Here is a 20,296-nt window from a genome sequence, read left to right as displayed (position 1 = left end):
TGGTGGGGAGAAACGTGTTCATACTGCGCCAGGGATGCAGAAAGCCCTGTAATGCTCGCGTTCACTGATGCCTGATAAGATTACACAGAGGGAAAGGAACTGTAGGGACGGAGTTACGTTCCTGAATACCCAGACTAGCCTAGACTGAAGGAATACCAAAAAGATTAATGCTACAAGAGGCATTTGGCATCAAAGATTGGTGCTGTAGGGCTTTGCCCATGTACTTGCAACCGGGATCCACATGCCCAGGGCTGGTCCTGTACCAGGCAGGGCCCACTGGCCCCTCCATCAGAAGCTGGGCTTGGTGAGGGTGAGACAGGTCTTGGAGGAAAATTTAGATGGGAAGTGCTTGTGGGGTTAGGTATGGGAATGCATCAGAAAGCTTTGTTAATAGAAATCTGGGACATAATGGGGCACTTAAGTGGTACTTAGGACTTCAGTCTACAATGTTAAGAATCAAAATCTCTTTGAGTCTTTGGAGGCTACGGGGTATAGCTATTAATGCCCTCATTATCATTTAGCTATGTAGCCTTAGCCTTCATACACTGCTATGAGACAGAACTGAGCTTGTGCTGAAGCTGTATTTGTTAGCATCAGTGGTTGATGTAAGACTTATAGCCATGCAGACGTAAAACAACAGATGAACAGAGTACAAGTTTTCTATTAGTCTCATCCCAGGTTGTTTCTTGTGTTGCAATTATAACACACAAATCAAGCACTGAGGGAAGTATCATGGCAATTTTTTCTTCAAGAAGTTACTATGAAATACACGATTTTTTGTAACACAATGAAGACTTTTATTATAAAACTATGGATGAATATGTATAGAAAATATCTTTATTACAAAACTGGCTGTTACAAAATTGTCTAGAAAGATTCAAATAATGCACGGATTCCTTTACACATACTCAAGCATGTAAATGTATGACAATAACTAACAGAGGAAAACAAACAGGCCAACAAAACCACCCTAGAAGACAACAAATGCTAAGAATCTATATTATTTCAGAATATATAAAAAAAATCATTCATGGATTTGTATATAAACCTTCACTCGAATCTGCATCATAGGAAAAATACACCAGCAGCCATAATAGTTAACATACAGTATTGTGTGTGCAGGGCAGTGACAAGTTTAACCTTTAGATATAGAAATATCTAAATATTGAATATTTAGGTATTGAAATCTCCACAAAAACAAACAAGCAAAAACACTCCTGGAAATATTTAGGTTCCTTATTTCCTGTGATGCTTTAAACATGCATTTTATATTACTCATCTGCTGAAGGAACTATCCTGTTAGGATAATCATCATTTTATAGTGGCAGAACCCATAGGATTCCAGTGATTCCATTAAAGGATAAGGCCCCTCATACAAAAAATAAAAAAGATAAGGACTAAGCAAGTTCCTTTACCCTTAAGCTGACTTCTTGAAGCTCTTCAACCCTGAGCTAACAGGACCAGGGCAGTCGTGATTGCTATCCCCCCAGATTTCCACTGTGATACCCACAAACTGGAGATGAGATGAGCTTTTTTCAGGCTAGCCTGCTGAACAGCTTGCATCTGTAATAGTTTCCCGGTGCACTAACAACCATATCTAACACTCCATAGCTCATGATCAAGCTCCGTCCCGCACAGTCCCTCCACTGCACTAAGCCAGTGTATTTGTGTAGGTATATGAATGTGCAGGCTATTTTTCTTTCCTTTTAGCATTGCCAAGTACAGCTGAATTAACCATGCTTTCCAATAAAACATTATAGGAGCTTTTGTTGGTACTGTTTCTGTTGTTTGAGGCGTGTGTGTTGCAGTTTCTCCACCATCACCACAGGTTTTGGCTTTCCCAGTCAATGTATATTTTGTTCAGGAAAGGCAGCAGAAGGATTCTCATTTGTCAGTTTGCAAGCTGTATTAAAGAGAAAAAGAATCTATATTGTGATCTTTTGCAGCACATAACATGTTTTTTGTTAAAAGTAACGAAGAATGATGGCATTTAATAAATATCACATCGTGAGAGCATAGAAATACGAGTATAAGTGAACAGATGATTTTAAATGAGGTTCAAAGAAAAGTCTCATTACTCAGGAGACCCTTATGCCCATACCTTATCGCCTGTGAAACGCGATGGGGAGCTCCCGGCTGGGAATCAGTATTCCTGAATGGAGTGTTTCCACCGGCTTGTCATCTGTTGCCACTATTTGGTATTTGCGAATGATCTGAAACACAACCATTTCAGTTAGCATGTCTTAGCTTCCACATCGTCTGATGAGATGAAGTGTAGAACAACCACACGTTGTGTAAAAGATACCATGTGAGAGTATTTACCCAGCAAAGGGCCAAGTGAAGCTGCAGCTCTGCCAACCGACGTCCGATGCACATCCGCTTCCCAATGCCAAATGGGACATGAGAAAAGGGATTTACTGAGTTCTTCTGAAGCCAGCGCTCTGGTTTAAACTGAGTCCAGCCATTAAAGTATTCTTCATTGGAACCCAAGGCATGAGTATTTATCATTAGTACTGTCTACAAACAAAGCAATAGAGACAGTCTCAGTTTAGAATTGGCTTAGAGCTACCAAGTGAATCAGCTTGTTAATGGAACAGAAAAAAAAAAAGCAACAGTGAAGGCAAGGCAGTTTTCTCAGAAGAACTCATGCAACTCTCAGAAGATTAATCCAAACACAGGAAAGGTCATATCTTCTTTAGAAAATAATTGAAAATTTTGGAAAAAAAAATCTTGAAATGGAGCACCAAAATATTTTTGGCTAAATAACAGTGCAGGCAGCGATGGTTTTCCCACTTATGTGAATTCTTGTCCTGACTTCCTCACTTAGGCCTGATGCCAAAACTCATCCTTTGGCAAAGTCATTCTGGGACTGAAATTTCCAACTAACTTCAATTGTTTACAGGATAGTTAATTGATAAAATATTTTAATACACTAAATTAATTGACTTACCCCTTTGGGTAGTACATAGTCTCCTAGAACCATTTCTTTGTCAATAGTGCGAGTGGTAAAAGGTACAGATGGTGTTAATCTACAGTGAAAGAAAAAAAATGAGTCAGATTTCTAGCATTTTTTCTTCCTATATGTATATTAAACAACCCTAAACAACCCTAAACAATGAGGTGCACAAAGTTAGTACACACTAGCTGGTAAAACTTTGTGGTCATGTTGCTTTCTGCAAGTTATTTGAGAATTTTACCTCATAGATTCTTTCAGACATGCTTTTAGGTAAGGCATATTTTTCAAGTTCTCAGCACTTGGATTCTCATTAGCAGTCAAAATACTCTGTATTTCCTGAAGAAGCTTCTGCTGAACACGTGGATTGCGTGAAATGTTGTACAAAGCCCACAGTAAGCTATTGGCCGTCTGAAACAAAATCAAAAGAAATGCAAGGTTTCCAATTAGTGACAGAAAAAAGAAGTTACCAGAAGTTCAAAGCCACATTTATAGTTGGCCACTGCCTTATGGTGTTTTGTAAACCTAAGGGATTAGGAGCCATCCCAGTTGTTCTCTAGGAATTTAGGCCACTGAAGCAACTACAGCATTAGCTCACTCTCAGGTTTTGTGTTGGTTCAATTATGGAAGAAAGCAAGGACACTAACTTTAAAAACTCTCTACAAGGAAGTTGAATTTACCGTTTCAACTCCAGCAATCTGGAGCTCTGCGATGGCAGCATACAGCTCCTTCTTAGAAAGTTGTCCTCCAGAGTAGATGTCGCACAGGAAATCCTCCTGAGGGTTTGCAGAGTGTTTTTGCAGCCGACAGTCAATTGAGTGCTTGGCTGAGGAGAGAGTAGCAGGAGGTAATTAATGAAAAACAATACTAAAAATACTACAAAAATAAAAAAAACATGGCTCACAGGCAGGATTTTGAAAGAGGATACCAATGTATGCTCTTTTTTTCAAGAAAAGAGCGTTGTGCTGAATAAATAATGGTGTTTTCATTTAGACAAATAACTCAGTCACAAAAACAAAAAAAAACCAACAAAGAAACAAAAACCAACAAAACAAAATGCTATGAACAGAAAGAGTTCCTGTAAGCCGCTGGGAATCCTCCATTCTAAAATTAGGAAAGGAAATCAGTGATGTGTGAAGTGACATATTTAGCAAACAGAAATACAAGTCTGTAAGATTTATTGACTTGGATTTTCAGAAGAGATCAATGTGTTAATGAATCAAAGAACTTTTAGTACTTAATTTCCTGAGGGGAAGTGTAAGCTTTTCATTTACTATGGGAAGGAAACAATAGATGCCAAATGTTATGTACTTCTTGTATTTAAATACAGCAAACTAGATTTTACCCATCCTTTCTCATGAACATCCCAATTGTTAAACCCAGTTCCTACTTAAGGAACTATTCATACCAAGCAAAGGCAACAAACTTTTTTTTCTGAACAAAACAGGTTTAAGGCATCTTTCTTAACAGCCATAGACTAAAAAGCAATAAAACAAGTGCACGTGTGGCTGGCATGACTAGAACTCCTGAAATATCAACTACTTGAATACCTAAGAAAAATATACCCCTCAGCATTACTATCATCTGAGTGCCAAAGTCTTTCTTAATCTTTAGCTAGAACTATCACTGTCAAAAATATTGACAATATAAGCTTGCTTCATATCTGGAGTTAGCGTAATTTCTGCAGCCTTGGAGGCTGATTTATTTTAAATAGACAGGAAATGTTATCAAAAAGCCAAACTATACCTTATGATTTAAATTGTTTTTGTTTTAAGACTCAGAATTCTTTTCCAGGTTGCTCAGAAAAATCTGTTATTTCTTTAAGCACACTGTTACATGTAAAATTCTTGTTTCTCAACAGCAAGATCCTCTTTCTAACTTGTATACCTTGCTTTAGAGACATTTATACAGTTTCCAGTGATTTATGACAGATTAAACTGGGCTCTGATTTTACTGGTTTCCAAATTTCTGGGGGTTCCCTGTGGACTGGGTATTGCCACACAACCAGCACTAAGTGCTAGTCAGGAGAAAGCAGTGCTCCTATGCTTGGAATAGGTCTGTGGTTAGCTGCAGAAAAGGTGTCTTAATCTGAGCTGGAAGTAGCAATTAAGAGCAGCGTAGGGCAGTAACAAATACGAAAAAAGTTAATTCCAACAAGAGGGAAAGAAGAAGTCAAGTTTAAAGAACTAACCAGTTTTAAATATGTCATCCCATGCTTTAGTATGAGCTTGCCAGACTTTTGTGTTCAGACCCTTGTGAAGCTCCACGGGGGTCACCATCATCATTCCAAAAGTAGCCATCATCTGTGGTGAAGAAAATTTTCGAAATCTTTAAAATCTATTTGTAATCTGAACAAAGTTAGACCGTAAAGTAGGAGGTAATTTTCACCAGGAAGTCAGAATCCTGGCAGATTTTCCATCCTGGACAGAAAAGATTGGATTCATCCTACTTAAGACCATCTCCAGCTAACATTTAAGAACAGCTAGTACAGAATAAGAGGTTTCTGCAGTGGGTGATTCATCCCGTCTATTTTAGGCACCTGTTATAGAAATGGACAAGCCACCCTTTGGCAGTGCCTCTCTCCCTTGACAACAGATAGAGCTAAAAAACTAAGCTAGACCAGATGCCTCTCTTTTAGTTGGTTAAAATTAGGACAATAAGCATCAGAGGCCAAGTTGCAGCAAGATGCCCAGCAGCAAATCTGCATAATCCCACACAACTCCGAGTCACCCAACAAACAGCAGCATTGCACAACAGGTGCCTTGGAGGGAAAGGAAAGTTAACCAACCAACCCGACTACTATGTTTCTGGGATTACCCTGTTGTCCACACAACAGTTATCCCCTACAGATTTAGGCACTTCATAAAAGGGACAGTCAGATGCTCAGCACATTCAAGTGTGGCATCAGGTGTACAAGGCTGCCAATACACATGTAGCACAGAAGCCTGAGTTTCTTTTTCCAGCTGACCCATTTAAACCAGTACCCCCACAGCAGTAGAAAAAATCAGTACAGCCCCAGGTAAAGACTCGTCCATACCGTTTTTACAGCCTTGATGAAATTCAGACTTTCTTCTTCTACATCCTGCTGTAGGAGACCAAACCTCTTTCCATACAGCACCAGGCAGATACCTGTTGTTAAGCAATATTATTATTCACCCTTTCACTTGTATAATTTAGTGTCCACCATTTATTTTCAGGCAGTGGCTTTGGTTATCCTCCTGAAAAATGTTCTCTGTCCTGTGATAAACACCTGTGAGAACAGCACTCCAAAATACCTTCTGCACATTTGCCTCATTCCTGGGGCACTTTCCTCACAAATCAGATTCAGCACTGATCCTCTCACATGAGCAGCAGACCATTCTGCCAAACAGGGTTGGCATATTTGGAAAATAAGCTATTAGTCAACCCTACTGACAAGAACCAAGCTGCAGGAAAAGAGGGTCTGAAGAGCCCATCTAGTCCAGCATCTCCTAGTTCTTTCCACAGGAAGAAACCACTTGCTAACACTGGCAGCATCCCACAGCCCACCCGTTCCCCATTGCTTTTAAATATAGTATTTTTCTGAGCCATCACTTCCTATTTTTCACTTTCCAAAAGCAGCCATTACCACTGACAGTGGAGAGGGGAAAAATACCAACCAAACAAAACATCACACGCACTTTTATGAACTCAGTACACAAGTTGCCCAATGAGCCAGCCACAAGCAGGCAGGTCTGGCAGAGCTCGCTCAGTTAAGCACTATGCCTGACCATCCTTCCTTGTGGGAACCACTGCTGCAGCTTGTCCTGCCCTGTCATTCCTGGCAGGAGGCTTCTTAGCGAGCTCTGAAAGGTTTCTGAAGATGAAGGCTCCTGTCTTGGTAACTAATTCCAGTGCTTCTCAATCTCAATGCAAAACATTTTAATTAGGATTTTCCAACCCTTGTCTACAATGAAGACTTCCTCACTGTTACTGGATCCTTTCATTGATCTTGTGCTGCTGGCAGTTAACAAATATCAGACAGAAGCGGTCATGGGCTACCTGATCCCACTTTAGAGAAATGCACTGTGATTCCCCCGAGTTTTGGATTTAAGCCACTATTAGTGTTTGAATTTTCTTACAAGCCACATAGATAACTGGCCAGAATTGAAGAGTTTGTATAACAGCTGATGATTTTTACATATATTAATGGTTCCCTGGCTTTTCTGCAACATAATTTCCATGATACTGTAGTTGGTAGTTTGGAAATAATTAGCTTACAGTCATCACTAATTAGACTTCACTTGAAATGTCACTGCAGGTACAAAATGCATGCTGTTCTCAGGCAAAAAAAAAGACTTACTTTCAAATGACCATTTGTTGAATTCCGAATATACATCTTCCATTTGTCCGTTGTGGTTACAAACTTCATCTATTCTATACATGAAGTCCTCCAGGACCTTCAAGTAGTGGAGAGAAGAGAGAAAGGAAAAAAAAAAGATAACACCAACTGATAAAAATCCTATTTAATTAACATTTCAACTGCGACTTAAATAGATAGCAATCTTGCATAAAATAGAAGTACTTATGTTTCCTGTTCCTTTAACAATATTGTTTCCCGCTGTGTTAATGTAGGTTTGGATTTACACTACTGATGCTATTACTGTCTGTACTTCAGTGAACTGAGCTTTCCTCCACAGGGACAAAATGCTTCAGTCTGACACTGGGATAATGCTGGAGCTTCACAATAAAAAAAAACGCTTAAGCTATTTCTCACAGATGCCCCTCAAACTCAGTGAGGAACGTGGAGGTTAAAGAGGTGGGTGAGGTGTTCCCTGGCAGGAGGAACCCCAAAATTAAGAGGTAAAGGCAAAAAAACATTGAATGCATGAAAAGTAAGAAAATCCCTGTTTGCAGGAGCCCATATCATTGTGGAATAATCTTTCTGCTCTGTGGAGGTAGTGAGTCTCAGCTACAGATTTGTGTGGTCTCACATTTGGTCAGACCCGATAATCAGTTTGCACTCGTTATTCCCTGGGGGATTTCACAGCATTCACTTGTGATTTTATCGCTGTAGAGCAGATGAGCAGCTACCCAGGTGAACTGGGCCGCTTGGTCTGCTTTGTTTTTCCCTAAATTTCCAGGGCCGTGGGGGGAGAGAAGGAATGTGTCAGTACCTCATTGATCGTGGCGTCCAGTTTCACAACTTCGCTGGGCTTCATTAATTTCTTCTGGAAGGCGCTTCTCACCCTCTGCCAGTCCTTTCCTTCCCTGGAAGGAAAAGGCTGAATTAAATTCCCTGGCTGAATTAAAAACAGCCAGGCTGAAAAGAGAGAGAGAGATGATGCTTTAAAAAAAAAAAAAAAACAAAAAAACAAGGGGGATTAGAAGACAACCCCGCGGCATGTGCAACAAGGCATCCCCGGCAGCACCTTCACCGGAGCCACAGGCAGCAGAGCCCTGGGGGGGTCCCGGTCTCTGCGGAGTTTTGGGGGGGGGGTCCCGGTTCCTGCCCGCCCCGCAGCGAGCCCCTCCGCCACTCACAGGATCAGCAGCCCGTAGCCCTCGTCGCGATAGTCCCGATAGGCTTTCCAGGGCTTGATCTCCAGGCGCTGGGGGCAGGCGCTCTCCCGGCGGTACAGGGCTTCCAGCAGGCAGGGGGCTGCGATGTGAACCGAGTCGAAAGCCCCCAGCTTCATGCGGAAAATCTTCCCGAAGCGCCTGTGGTACTCGGCCTGGGGGGCGCAGAAGAGACCATCACCCCCAAACCCCAAACACGGTGAGTGCGGGGCGCTCCCCAGACCCCTGCCGCAGCATCCCCATCCATCTCCCCCCATCCCCTCTCCCCCCATCCCTCCATCCTCCTCACCAGCGTCTCATGCTGCCTCTTGAGCCCCCCCTTCCAGAGGACGTCGGGCAGGCTGCCCATCAGGGGCCAGCTGGGGGGCCCGGGCAGGGCGGCCAGGGGGTGCCCGCGGCCCCGCAGGGCGCACAGGGAGGAGGCTGCCCGAGGCCGCCCGGCGGCGAGGCCGCAGGTGAGGGCGGGATGCCGGAGGAGGATGCTGCGGGCTCCCATCGCGGCGGTGGCAGCCTCCCCATCCGCCTCCACGTATTTATAGAGCGGCGGGGAGGCTCGCTGGACTTTCATCGGGGGCCAATGGGAGCCCTGGGTGGGGTGAGGTGGGGCCGGTTGCCGGGGCTCGGCCCGGCCCGGGGAGGCTGCGGGGCAAGGGGTTCAAGCAGGGGTGAGGCGAGGCAGAGGGCGCCGAGCCAGCGCCGCCACCCGCGGGGGTCCCCGGGGGCTCCGCCGCGGTCCCCCGGGGGTCCCCGGCGCCGCGGTTCGGCGGGGAGCGCCGCAGGTAGCGGCCCCCGCCGCTTGGAGAAGCTGCCTGCTCGTCTCCTAAACCGGCTTCTGCCTCTGGCTCGGGGACTTGGGAACTTCTATTTATTTATGTATTTATTTTTCCTGGCGCAAAGTGGTCGGGGTGCATCTGCAGGAGGAGGAAGGGGGCTGTGGTGCTCGCACCGCAGCGCGCAGGTGGCTGAACACTTCGGTTTTCCTTCAGATTCTGCGCTCTGAAATGATGGGCTGAAAAGCGAAGGGACCGAGGAACATCAAGTTTTGGCAGTTGGGCTGCTCCTGCCCCATCTGGCTGACTAACCACCCCCTTATGAAAAGGGCATGCGAGTGAATCACCTGAGAAGGCAAAATTCCCTTCGCTGTTAGTGTTGGCAGCCCTTAAATCCTGACAAAAAAAAAATAATAAAATCCTTTATTGCCACAAGTCTCTTAACTGGAATCTGCACAGTAATCCTCGGACACAGCCAAAGGGTTTCAAGCTGAATGAAGGCAGAAGAGGGGCTAGCACAAATAAAGCAGCCCAGGACATCTGTGTGCTCAGATCTCTGCCCTCTCCCTGCAAGAGAAGTCAGACAGGCTGTGGATCTTACTGCAAGACAGAGAGCTACCTGTAAGCCGGAGAATTTCCAGGAAAAACAGGTATGCTACTGTGAGAACTCACTCTACTCCTGCCCCACGCTACCTTTTTCATCTTGTTCCAGTGGCATTTTGTGACTCAGCTCCTAATCCCCTTTGTTTAAGTGTCTGATGGAGAGATGTGGAGCGTGCAGATGGGTGTGTTAGACACGGGACAAGCAAAGAAATAGACAGAAGGTGGGCTTGGCACTGAATCTGAGACCCAGAAAGGCACATGTCTCAAAGTCAAATTATTAACAACTAAAAGACCAAAGTGGCAGCGATCAACACAGAGAAAAATGTACAAAAGCATGACATCTCACTGCAGAGTGTTTCTCTGATTTTTCTACATCCTTCCCCTCCCAGTGATTTTCTTCTGTGGGATCATACCACGTAGTCCACAAGGTCATAGCATTTCTAGGTGGGCTTTAAGATTAAAGCTGGTTCAAAGGTTTGCACATTTTTAGGGAAATATCCCAACCAGTTGTTATTTTTGTGATTTGTTTTCTTTGAACCAGTTCCACTGAAAGCACATCTTGCCTGTCCTTGTCAACTGAGTGCAGTTCAGACTTGGTTCAATGATAAGTTCTTCTGAGAAACCAGATGAGAAGAGACAATCTGTGTGCTCTGTGGACACCTGTCTATTTAAGGAATCCAAACGAACCCACGTGAAGGGTCACAGCTTAGTGCCTGTGAAATGATCTCTTTAGAAGTGTCTGGAATAGACAAGTCAAGACTAAACTGGGCACAGGTCAATTTTTCCATGTTCCTCACTGCTATGAGGAAGAAACCACCCTGTTAATACGAAATCTGTTCTATTAAGCTGTTTTAAAATTACTGAATGGAAAAGGTTTTATTTAACTTCTGTGGTCGTGGTGTAACTCTCTGGCAGGGAAGCTAGTGTATTTGCAGCTCAGTTAGGCCTGGAGCTGAGAGAGCTAATGATTGCCTCAATTTCTGGTAAAGTGCAGTTCTAAGGGCATTTGCAGCCTTCGCTTCTTCCTCCCCTCCCTTTTAAAAGATCTCAAAAACAAGCCTTTAATTTTCAGTGAGATATTTCATGTGACCTTTAGAACGCATCAAGGGTACTTTTAACAGTAAATCAACACCAGTTAGCAAGGCTCTTGAGATGAATTTTGGGGCCACATCCTCACAGCGTGAGGTGACCCCACTGAAGTATCTGTAACAGTGAGGATGTCACCGTGTTCCACAGATGTCTACCCAATATTTGCTAATAATTCTAATAGCTAGAGCCAACTGTGAATGAAAAACTCACTTCCATTCTGCAGTGCTGCAAAGAGTATTTCTAGGTCAAAGAGCAGAAAATATCTGAAGATCAAAACTAAATAGCTTGTGATACATATTCTTCCATGCTTCTCTTCTGCTATGGTTAAAAAAAAGAAAAAAAAGGGGGGGGGGGGGGGATTTGATTTCTAAAGTGCCAGATGTCAGGAGAGAATGTTCCTTGAAAAATGATCTGCCAGTGTGATGCTTCTGTAGAGAACCTGACATGGACCCTTGCAGAGGTACAGAAAGGCTACATGTTTTTTGGCACTTAAAATATTTAATTGGTACCCAAAGTCCAATTTTTAGAGCTGCTTCCAAAGCAGAAGTAATTGCTAGTCCTACCTTTTGGGAAACAACAGTAAAATATTCTTTAAATGTAGCTTGGAATTCCCATCAAGTTAAGAATTTCTCACCGGGATGTAGAGACTGAGGTGTGATCGCAGATCTCATGGAAACAAAACAGCTTCAAACACATTGTAAAACACGTCAAAAGCATGGAGCTAGTGCAAAGTGAACCGACTGCTCTTCATTTAGTACATTTCAAATATACTAAATATCACCAAAAGAATCTGTTAGTGTCCAAAAGCTGTGGATTGGTAGTGGATCTTTTTCCTTAATACCTGTAATTCCTGTTGGTTTGTTTTGTGATATATTACACAATTCCTGTCTCCTGACCTCTACTCTTTTTCCTTGGTGGAATAAGCTTTTTGCTGTTTTGACCCTAAAAATGCTTCCAAAGTCTCCTGTGCTTTTTAAAATGCTACAATTTAAGTGTCATAAGCGAATAGGTAGACTACAAAGGGAGAATCTCTGTCATAGGGAAGGTATTTCACAATGCTGGGGAAGATAAATTGATTGCAACTTGTAAACTCTAGTGGAAACAGTGTTGTTATTCTAGTTTTTTTGCTCATGTTTGTTTATACACTTCTAAATCTGTGCCTCTTTCCAGCTGAGGATCTTAGAGTTTTGTAAATACTGATGAATTTAACCTCATCTTAGGAAATGGGAAAGTACAGTATTTCCCATTCTACAGAAGAGAAACTGAAATGAAATAGAAAATCAAGACCTCAAATTTACTATATAGATTCTCAGTGTAAAATGAAAGCAAAAGAAACTGTTATATTTTTTGCTCAAATGTAGTTTTATAACACTAAAGTCTTCTAATTTCATTGCATTGTAGATGATTACACCTACAAGAGGACAGTAGCAGCGTGGAAAAATAGGTCTGCCAAGCAAACTGAGAACAAGATAATCCTCAGAGAGGGATCCAGAAAAGGAGATGAATAGCTCAAACTCCACAAGCCAAGGAATCTTCTAGCTGGCCATGACCTGTTTGAAGTATCTACCTCTGCAATAAACGTTGCGACATTCAACTATGGAAGGAGTCTCTAATTAGTAAGTACACGGTTCAAGAAAATTAAGAGATTTATTGACTTAAATTAAGCACAGTTAATGTTTACTTTACCAAAAAATAAGTTTATTGAAACTCAAGAAATTGAGGCCCATGGCAAGATGTTCTGATAGTCACCTTGGAAATATTCAGGACATAATTGGATTTTCCCTTTTCTTTTGATAACTAGAACCACTCTCTGGTTTTCATTTTCTTGTCTCTTTTAGCAATTTTGTCCTCCTTGAGCAGGGAAAGGAGTTGTTGTAGCAAAGGATTTATGCATTAGGATGCTGTGAGGATCAGTTGATGCCCCAGACTGAATTTTTCTCTTTGGACAGAGCTGGCAGAAGTCTAGAAGTTTTCTTCACCTTCTACACAGCCCTGTAGAGAGACACATCCAGTTTGAGAAGCAGTAGAATTTAGTGATCTGTCAGAACATTTCATTTTTCAGATCATATGGTTCATGTTGAAGAAGTAGGAATTTCACTAGTGGATATTGTGCCAGGGAAGTTGATACTGGAAATCCTGGTTTCTCTTTACTAGTCTTCAACACCCCCAGGGGGACAATGAAGGAATCCAGTGTGAACTGAACCCCTCAGGACAGCTCAGAACTTCCAGAGCAATAACTGCTGCTGGATTCCTTCATATCACACTAGTTTAAGACAAGTCCTGCTGTTTCTCTCAGTCTTGTTTCTCCCAGATGTCCATAACCCATCTTTCTCTTGTTGACTCCCATCCTATCCTTCTCCATTCTGATATTATTGACAGTCTTAATGCATCTCCCTATATTTTATATTTGTTCGAGTGAGTATAAATGCTTTTTTTTTTCCTTGCAAAAGAATGATGTGTATTTATGGCTCTAAAAATAACAGTGTCAATTTATTGCTGATGTTATCAGCATAGCATGATGTTATGCATAGAACAATTTAGAGGACAGAAAAAGGTATAATGTAAATAGTATTCTCCTTACCACTGAAACAGAGTGACTTATCCTCTTTCATGCTTCCTAATGATCCGTGACACGTAAGCACTATGCACTTAGGTTTAGTCTATACTGTAATATTTCACTTTAGCAGTATCAGCAAAAGCCTATAGATTATACAGAGATTATACAGATTTCACAAATTACCATTTTATCCCCCTGTGGTGTTGTTAGTGACTCTAGGTGATGTATCTGAGAAATCAGGCTAACTTGCACCCACTTGAGGTTACACCTGCAGAGATTCCTGTGTAAATACACAGTATCTGGATGGAGATTTATGAATAGATCTTCCAGCTACAGAGGGCCCTGGGAAGTATTAGGAGAGATTGTGAAAGATACTGCCTAAAGTCTACAGAAGCATTTGGGTGGTCAAGTTTTGCCCAAGATTCAGGCCAAAGAAATCAGTTAAATTGTGCCACTTCACGTGGAGATGTGCAGTGTTAGATCTGTATACTGCTCAAAATGTAGATCCTCAGGCATCCCCAACTCAAAAGGCACCTAAATTCTATAAGTATTTAAGTTTCCAATTGCAAGAATCCCTAACAGCTTGCATGGTTGATGAGATGAATGTAAGCAGCTATCTGCATCCTGAGACAGATAATTCTTGGTGATTTCTCCCCATTGGGAAATTAATTTTAGCTCTGCTTCCAGAAACAGTGTACTTAAGAGCAATCATGTATATTTGTACTTAATTTTTATGTGCGTTTGTACATGTGATTGCACAAGCAAGGGTGTATTTAACATTTTGCTAATAAATTTTACAGGTGTGTGTTGTGCTGTTGCCTTGTTCACATGCAGTTAGCATAGGCAAAGTAGCACTTGTGCTGTGGTACTGAAAAGCTATGAAAATAATTTCAGTTCCAGTGGTCCTGATTCTACAATGTAAGTAAGTGATCCAAAACTGTTTGCCAAAAACATGGAAAGCTTTCAAAGGCAGGAAATGTTGAGGATCCCAAGTATCCCTTTATTTCAAACAACACTTGAAATCTAAAATAATGATCTATATTTATGAACTGAAGCTTTTAGTTGCTGTGTCACAGTCTTAACTGCCTGGAAAAAATATGTTATATGACTTCTTGAGAGAATTTGCTGAGCTGATTATACAAACACTTGAATCAAATACAAACTCATGCAATTTACTGGATTTGTTGATTAAGCCTGTAACATTTGCACAGATTACTCTGTTTTACTTTCGGTCCAATGCATGTGTTTCTGCTGAAATAAACCTGACATCATATCAAGTCTTTTGAAAGCAAAGTCTTACTACTTGCTAAGACTTTGAAGGCTCTATTTCTGATTTTCAAGTTTCTATTTCTATGATATGCTACTAGACAGTTTGACACAGAAAAGTATTGTTCCTGCACATTAAACTTGTTTATTTAAATATACATATCTATTTAATTATTTATATTGTTCCTGAACTGGCATGTTATAGAATTTCATAAAGCATAATTATGTTAATATAGACTGTCATGTTAATTTTGCTTTATGTATATTTCTAGAATTAGAGTTTCATAAGTAACAATATCTGGTCTCTAAATTCCCCTGAAATACCAAGATAATAGGTGATGCTCTCATGAGGTTAACATTTTGAACTCTTGTCAAAATACAGGAATGGTTTAGGAGGTTGTGTCAGTGACTACATCACTGTCATCTCTCCTCTGAGCCAATTCTGACCTCAGAGTCCCAACCTGCTATTAGCAGCTTTTGTGTTGTTTGCTGCTAATGCCTTCTGAATGATATACAAAATGGTGGCTATTTGCAAGTCTTCAGAGGGGAGGAATGCCAGTTATTGGTGTTATAATCATCTTGCCCAGGATTACAGATTTGTAATAATATCTGGTCACTTAAATTTTCAAAAAAAATGGTGAATATAATGTTTTTTATATATATATATATATTTTTTTTTTTACCAACTATTATGGAGCACTGCTTTGTTTCATCTGGAGGAACAATCTGGGGCAACAATCCTTGCCTGTGTCCTTTAGAGTATTTTCTGATGAAAGACCTAATAGATATGTAAAAGATACTATTAATCCAGCAGTACATCTCTAAGATCACAAAGAAAAGAGTTTGAACTTTAACAAGTGAATTGGTGTGAGCTGAGTGCATTTTGCTTCCTTTGTCTTTATTAGAGCCATAAGAAAATATGAAATCTCTATCTCCCTTTACCATTAGTCAACCAAAAGGCACTTGGGCTATGCTTCGCTGAACTCAATACCCTCTGGGCCACATCCTGGTTACTCTTATTCATTGCTTTTGCAGGGATTAGAGCAGACTGCATCTGCTCATCAGATAAAGCCTTTGCCTGAAATCCTGCTGTTTATTTCAGTTCAAATGCCTGGCCACAGTCCTCTGTAGGGAAGAGTCGAGTTTCCTCATGTGTATGACTACTGAATGCAACTATTGCCCTTGGGAAAACACTTAATGTATTTATTGCTGTCTTTGGTAAAGTATCAGATGAGGACATCCGATATTAGGAAAATTCTTCTCCAAAACTCCACTGTAATTCTGCCAAAAATAATAATAATAATTAAAAAAAGTGCAGATTAAAAAGTCATGAATATCAATACAGACTGGATATACTACTGATAGATCTGAGTTTAGAGCCATTCTCCAGATTCAGTGACGAATAAATTTATAATATGGTAAGAGAAAAGAATCCTGAAGTGTCATGGTTAAGAAGGGAACTGGACTTTATTCCTTCTTATGTGTGTTCTTCCAAGAAACATAGTGTCCATTGAAACTGGCACTGACAGTACTGCCCTTAAAACGGTTTTTACCTGTACAGCTGTAGATGAAGACCTAATTTCAGATACTTTGTGAGCAGTCCTTATTGGAGATGAACCATAGAATTTAAACAAGTAAACAAACGAGACTGATGTCTCAGCTGTAGGACCTGCATAGACATGAGAGACTTCCAGCACAGGCCACTAAAAGTACCTGGTAAACTGAGAGATGTTCCACGATTAGAAACATTTTTGGAATGGGATAGATTATGGACTAAGAGAAATACATAGCCAGTATTTTGGACCCTGGTATATTCCCCGTTGATATCAAGATGCCAAGTAGCGGTGAGGAAGGCAGGGTTGCAGAAATAACTCTCTATCAGCCATATACCTTTTATTTTAAACCACCATGAGGCAACAACTGTTCTGCTGAGCCAGAATTATGAGATTATAAAGTGCCATGTTTACTGCATGGTACATGTCCTACACGTCCTTTCCATGTAGGTGGAATAAGGTCTTCTACTGAGCTTCACCAGAAAGGGATTTCCCAGCAAAGGGGAATCTCTGGCTTCTATCTCTGGCAGAAAGAGCCAGCAGAAACTCCCCTCAGTTTAATGGGTCCAGCTGATGCTGCGGAAACTCTCTACAAAGCACTACAATGAGGGCAAAGAGAAATATCCTTTACAGAAGGTGAAGCTCTATTTCCCTTTATTTATACTGGCCCCTTTATTTATAATGACCCAATTAAAATAGTACAACGTGGTGTGCCTTTTGCTAGTAGTGATTCATTTTATAAAGGCTAAATCTATACAAACCAACTGTTTAATCTCTATTGTGTTTTCTCATATCTAATACATCTTGTATTAACAAACATTGTTGATGTGTGGGTGTTTCAAGATGCTCAAACACAGAGAAGAGCTCTTCAGGGAAACTTCAGGAAAAAGGGTAAAGAGTTTGGGAATTCAAAACAACTCAATTAAGCAGCGAAGATCATGGGAAGACTCTATTCCACTGAGCCATATTGCAGAAGGCTACAGCAAGTAACATGAAGGGGAAACATGAAAAAGAACTCCAGAGAGGACGTAAGATGACAGGTGTGGAGGTTATACACCATAGAAGGCATCCCACCAAAGTGCAAGGTGAAGCTAACTGTGCTCACAACAACAATGAAGACCAGCACAAGAAAGGACAAGTACTTTTATGCAACTGAAAGAGAAATGAGGTCACAAGGTTCAATGAGTTTATCTTACTCCACCACTAGATGTTTGCACTCGTGCACTGTTTTCACTTTTATTTACATAAGAAAGGTCTACAGTAAGTTACTCTTGGCAACATGCTCACACCACAAATCTTGCCTGAGCATGTGGGAGAAAAAGATTTATTTTCAAAGCCTTCAAGTCATCAGATTCTTATGAAATCCACTCCTTTTCTCTTGAAGGAAATTACATTGGCTTGGACCTAACGTGCGTTATTCACTTCATCCACCCGTGGAAATAACCATGGTTTAGATTACATCCTTTCATAGTAGGATCTTTAAAAAGAGAGAAGATATCTGACTTAGGGAAGAGTAGAATGGCCAGAGAGATGAAAGTTTATTCTTTGAGAAAAAGAGAAATGTATGAATTAGGATTATGTTTTCACATAAGATAAATTATTGTTAACATAGTTGTCCAGGCAGAACTTTTGTGATTAATTATTCTTCTTCAGTGGGAAACAAGTCAAAATTATGCACCAAAAAAAATTACAGGTCAGCTTGAAGGCCCCTCAAAATACTTTTTTGTTTGTTTGTTTTCAAATAGTCTGCAACAGGAGTTTTGAAAGGAACAATAATTCTGAACTGACAACTTTTTAACTAAGTATTCAAAAGAGATTATTTTGATAGCACTGAAAGTTTTTCCCTCAGCTGATTTTTAAGCTAGAAGCCTACTGCACTCTTTCCCACAAGGAGTACTGACCTTACATTTACTCAGCAAAAAGCAGTTACTGAAATAGAGGTCCCAAACCAGCTCTACTCTAGCATGAAGCTGAACACTGGTGGTGTCAGCTTGTGGTAAAGTAGGAACCCAAACTTTCCATTTTTGCATGCTGTCAGTAGGGTTGCTATACTGTTCCCACCTCTGATGGACAAAATCAAAGCTGAAGGAGGATGGTGTTAGTATATGTGCTAAGACTTGAATGGAGCATGCCATATTTCAATTCTTCATAATATGGCCCAATTGCAGGAAATTGTGTTCATCCTTATGGCCCCCAGCACAAGAAAGACATGGACCTGTTAGAGCAGGTCCAGAGGAGGGCCATGAGGAGTATCAGAGGGCTGGAGTACTTCTATGAAGACAGGCTGAGGGAATTGGTGTTGTTCAGCCTGGAGAAGAACAGGCTCTGGGGAGACATTACAGAGGTCTTCCAGTACCTAAAGGGGGCCTACAGGACAGATGTGGAGAGACTTTATCAGAAAGTCCCATCTAGCAAAAGATGTCTCTGCCCATGGCAGGGGGGTTGGAATTGGGTGATCTTTAAGGTCCCTTCCAACCCAAACCATTCTATGTTTCTATAAAATATACACCCATTTTTCTGCTGGGCATTGTCTTCTATTGTTCTTCATTGATCTCATTTCGAATGGACTTTTAAGAGCTGTTGGGGAGCAAGGATTCTCCTGTAGGACTGGATTCTTCCTCAGCAATGGGTTCTAATAAAATCAAATGATAGCACCCTGTTCCACTGACTGTTCCTATATTTCTCATTAAAACAGCCATTGGATAACATATATCTTGAGTTGTTTATAATTCAGGAACTAGAAAGGAAGTAGAAGATGTGAATTTGGATGCCACCAGGCAACAGTGAAGTGTACACCAGTCTCCCTTATCAGGGATAAGTGTTCTAAGAACAAGACTTGCGTGCAATCAGGCTATTATGTGTTTTAAAGCATAGCTTGAGAAAGAAAGGTTATAGATTTTGCCTTTAGGAAGTGGTTTTGATCTTTGGACTCCAAACTGATGGAGGCAATTCTCAGCAGCTCTGAGAAAAGGTTCAGCAGTTTTGGCTGCCTGGGACTGAATGTGCTGACCTCAGACATCTCCTTGCTCACAATGTCATCTGGCTTTCTTTGTGAAGCTTCAAATTCTCCCCAGAAATTGCTCAGAGAGCCATAGACTCTAACCCAAATTTCTGAAGTCCTTTCTAAAGCCAGGCACCTTAAAAGCACCCCTTTCAGGGCCTTGACTCCCTGTACCCAGGTGCTTTCTTTGTATCTGTCTCTAATGGATTTCAACTGCAACTCACAGGAGCGCATAGCAGAAACATGAATCACAGCAAAACACCTGAAGATATTTTTAAAGACCTTTCTGAATCTCACACTGCAGGATTGTTGCCTTCCACACCTGACAACAGTGTTATCACTCAGAAATCTCTGTAGCTGATGCGTATTTAAATTTCTGAAGCCTCAGGTACCTGGGTACCAGAGATACTGATCTTTTTTTTTTTTTTTTTTCCAGAAAGGCCTTGTCAGACTGAAGCAGGGCCAATCACTGAGCCTCAACGAGTCTTGTCTGAGCCACTCAGCCACTGTTTCCAATACCAGAGGTTATGACAGCCTCCATCACTGCAAATTCTTTAAAAGATCTTGTCAGCGTGGAGCTCTCGCTCTGGATAACAACCACATGCACCCATTCACCAGGGCTTCGGGCTTTGGATCACAGGCCTCCCTCGTACCGGCTGCAGCTGAGGATCATGAACATGCTGGTGCCAGCACTCTCCCCCGCAGTTGTGAAATGTTATGATGATCCCATTTTTTTTGTTTCGTAGCTGCGAGAGAAGCTAAATAAACTCAAGCATGCGGAGGCAATTATACAGCGTAAACGCCAGTTTCTGTTTAGAAACAGCCAACGAGCCAGTTCAGATTAAAAATAAATATATATATATTTATTGTTGCTTAAAAAGTCCCTCCTCGAAGACTTGAACTCGAAGGCCTCTTCCAGCAAGGGGCTGGCTGCGGGGAGCTGGCCGGCGGCCCCCGGCGCCATCT

The 20,296-nt window shown here is 41.4% G+C and overlaps 1 protein-coding gene and 1 long non-coding RNA gene across 3 annotated transcripts; one reads left to right on the top strand and one right to left on the bottom strand.

The window, feature by feature from the left end:
* Positions 1 to 562: 562 nt before the first annotated feature.
* CYP24A1 (cytochrome P450 family 24 subfamily A member 1) lies at positions 563 to 9,511 on the bottom strand. The gene is made up of 12 exons (XM_048072595.2): positions 8,781 to 9,511; positions 8,456 to 8,646; positions 8,089 to 8,182; positions 7,275 to 7,371; positions 5,991 to 6,082; positions 5,145 to 5,256; positions 3,634 to 3,779; positions 3,198 to 3,364; positions 2,951 to 3,029; positions 2,323 to 2,517; positions 2,102 to 2,213; positions 563 to 1,903 (listed from the first exon to the last, which is right to left on the bottom strand). The coding sequence occupies exons 1-11, from the start codon at positions 9,057 to 9,059 to the stop codon at positions 2,103 to 2,105; spliced, it is 1,563 nt and encodes a 520-aa protein (XP_047928552.2). The 5' UTR covers positions 9,060 to 9,511; the 3' UTR covers positions 563 to 1,903; position 2,102.
* On the top strand, positions 8,554 to 20,143 carry LOC106041807 (uncharacterized). Of its 2 annotated transcripts, none has more exons than XR_001210719.3 (5): positions 8,554 to 8,690; positions 9,478 to 9,911; positions 12,355 to 12,569; positions 14,311 to 14,432; positions 19,767 to 20,143. It is a non-coding gene; the product is annotated as an uncharacterized lncRNA (long non-coding RNA). The 2 variants fall into 2 exon arrangements; XR_010825222.1 differs by having other exon boundaries at positions 14,311 to 14,428; positions 19,767 to 20,142.
* The last annotated feature ends 153 nt before the right edge of the window (positions 20,144 to 20,296 follow it).

The sequence above is a fragment of the Anser cygnoides genome, chromosome 16 (assembly GCF_040182565.1).
Source record: "Anser cygnoides isolate HZ-2024a breed goose chromosome 16, Taihu_goose_T2T_genome, whole genome shotgun sequence".
Lineage (NCBI taxonomy): Eukaryota > Metazoa > Chordata > Aves > Anseriformes > Anatidae > Anser > Anser cygnoides.
Note: the sequence above shows the minus strand (reverse complement) of the source record. Positions and strands in the feature narration are given on the sequence as shown.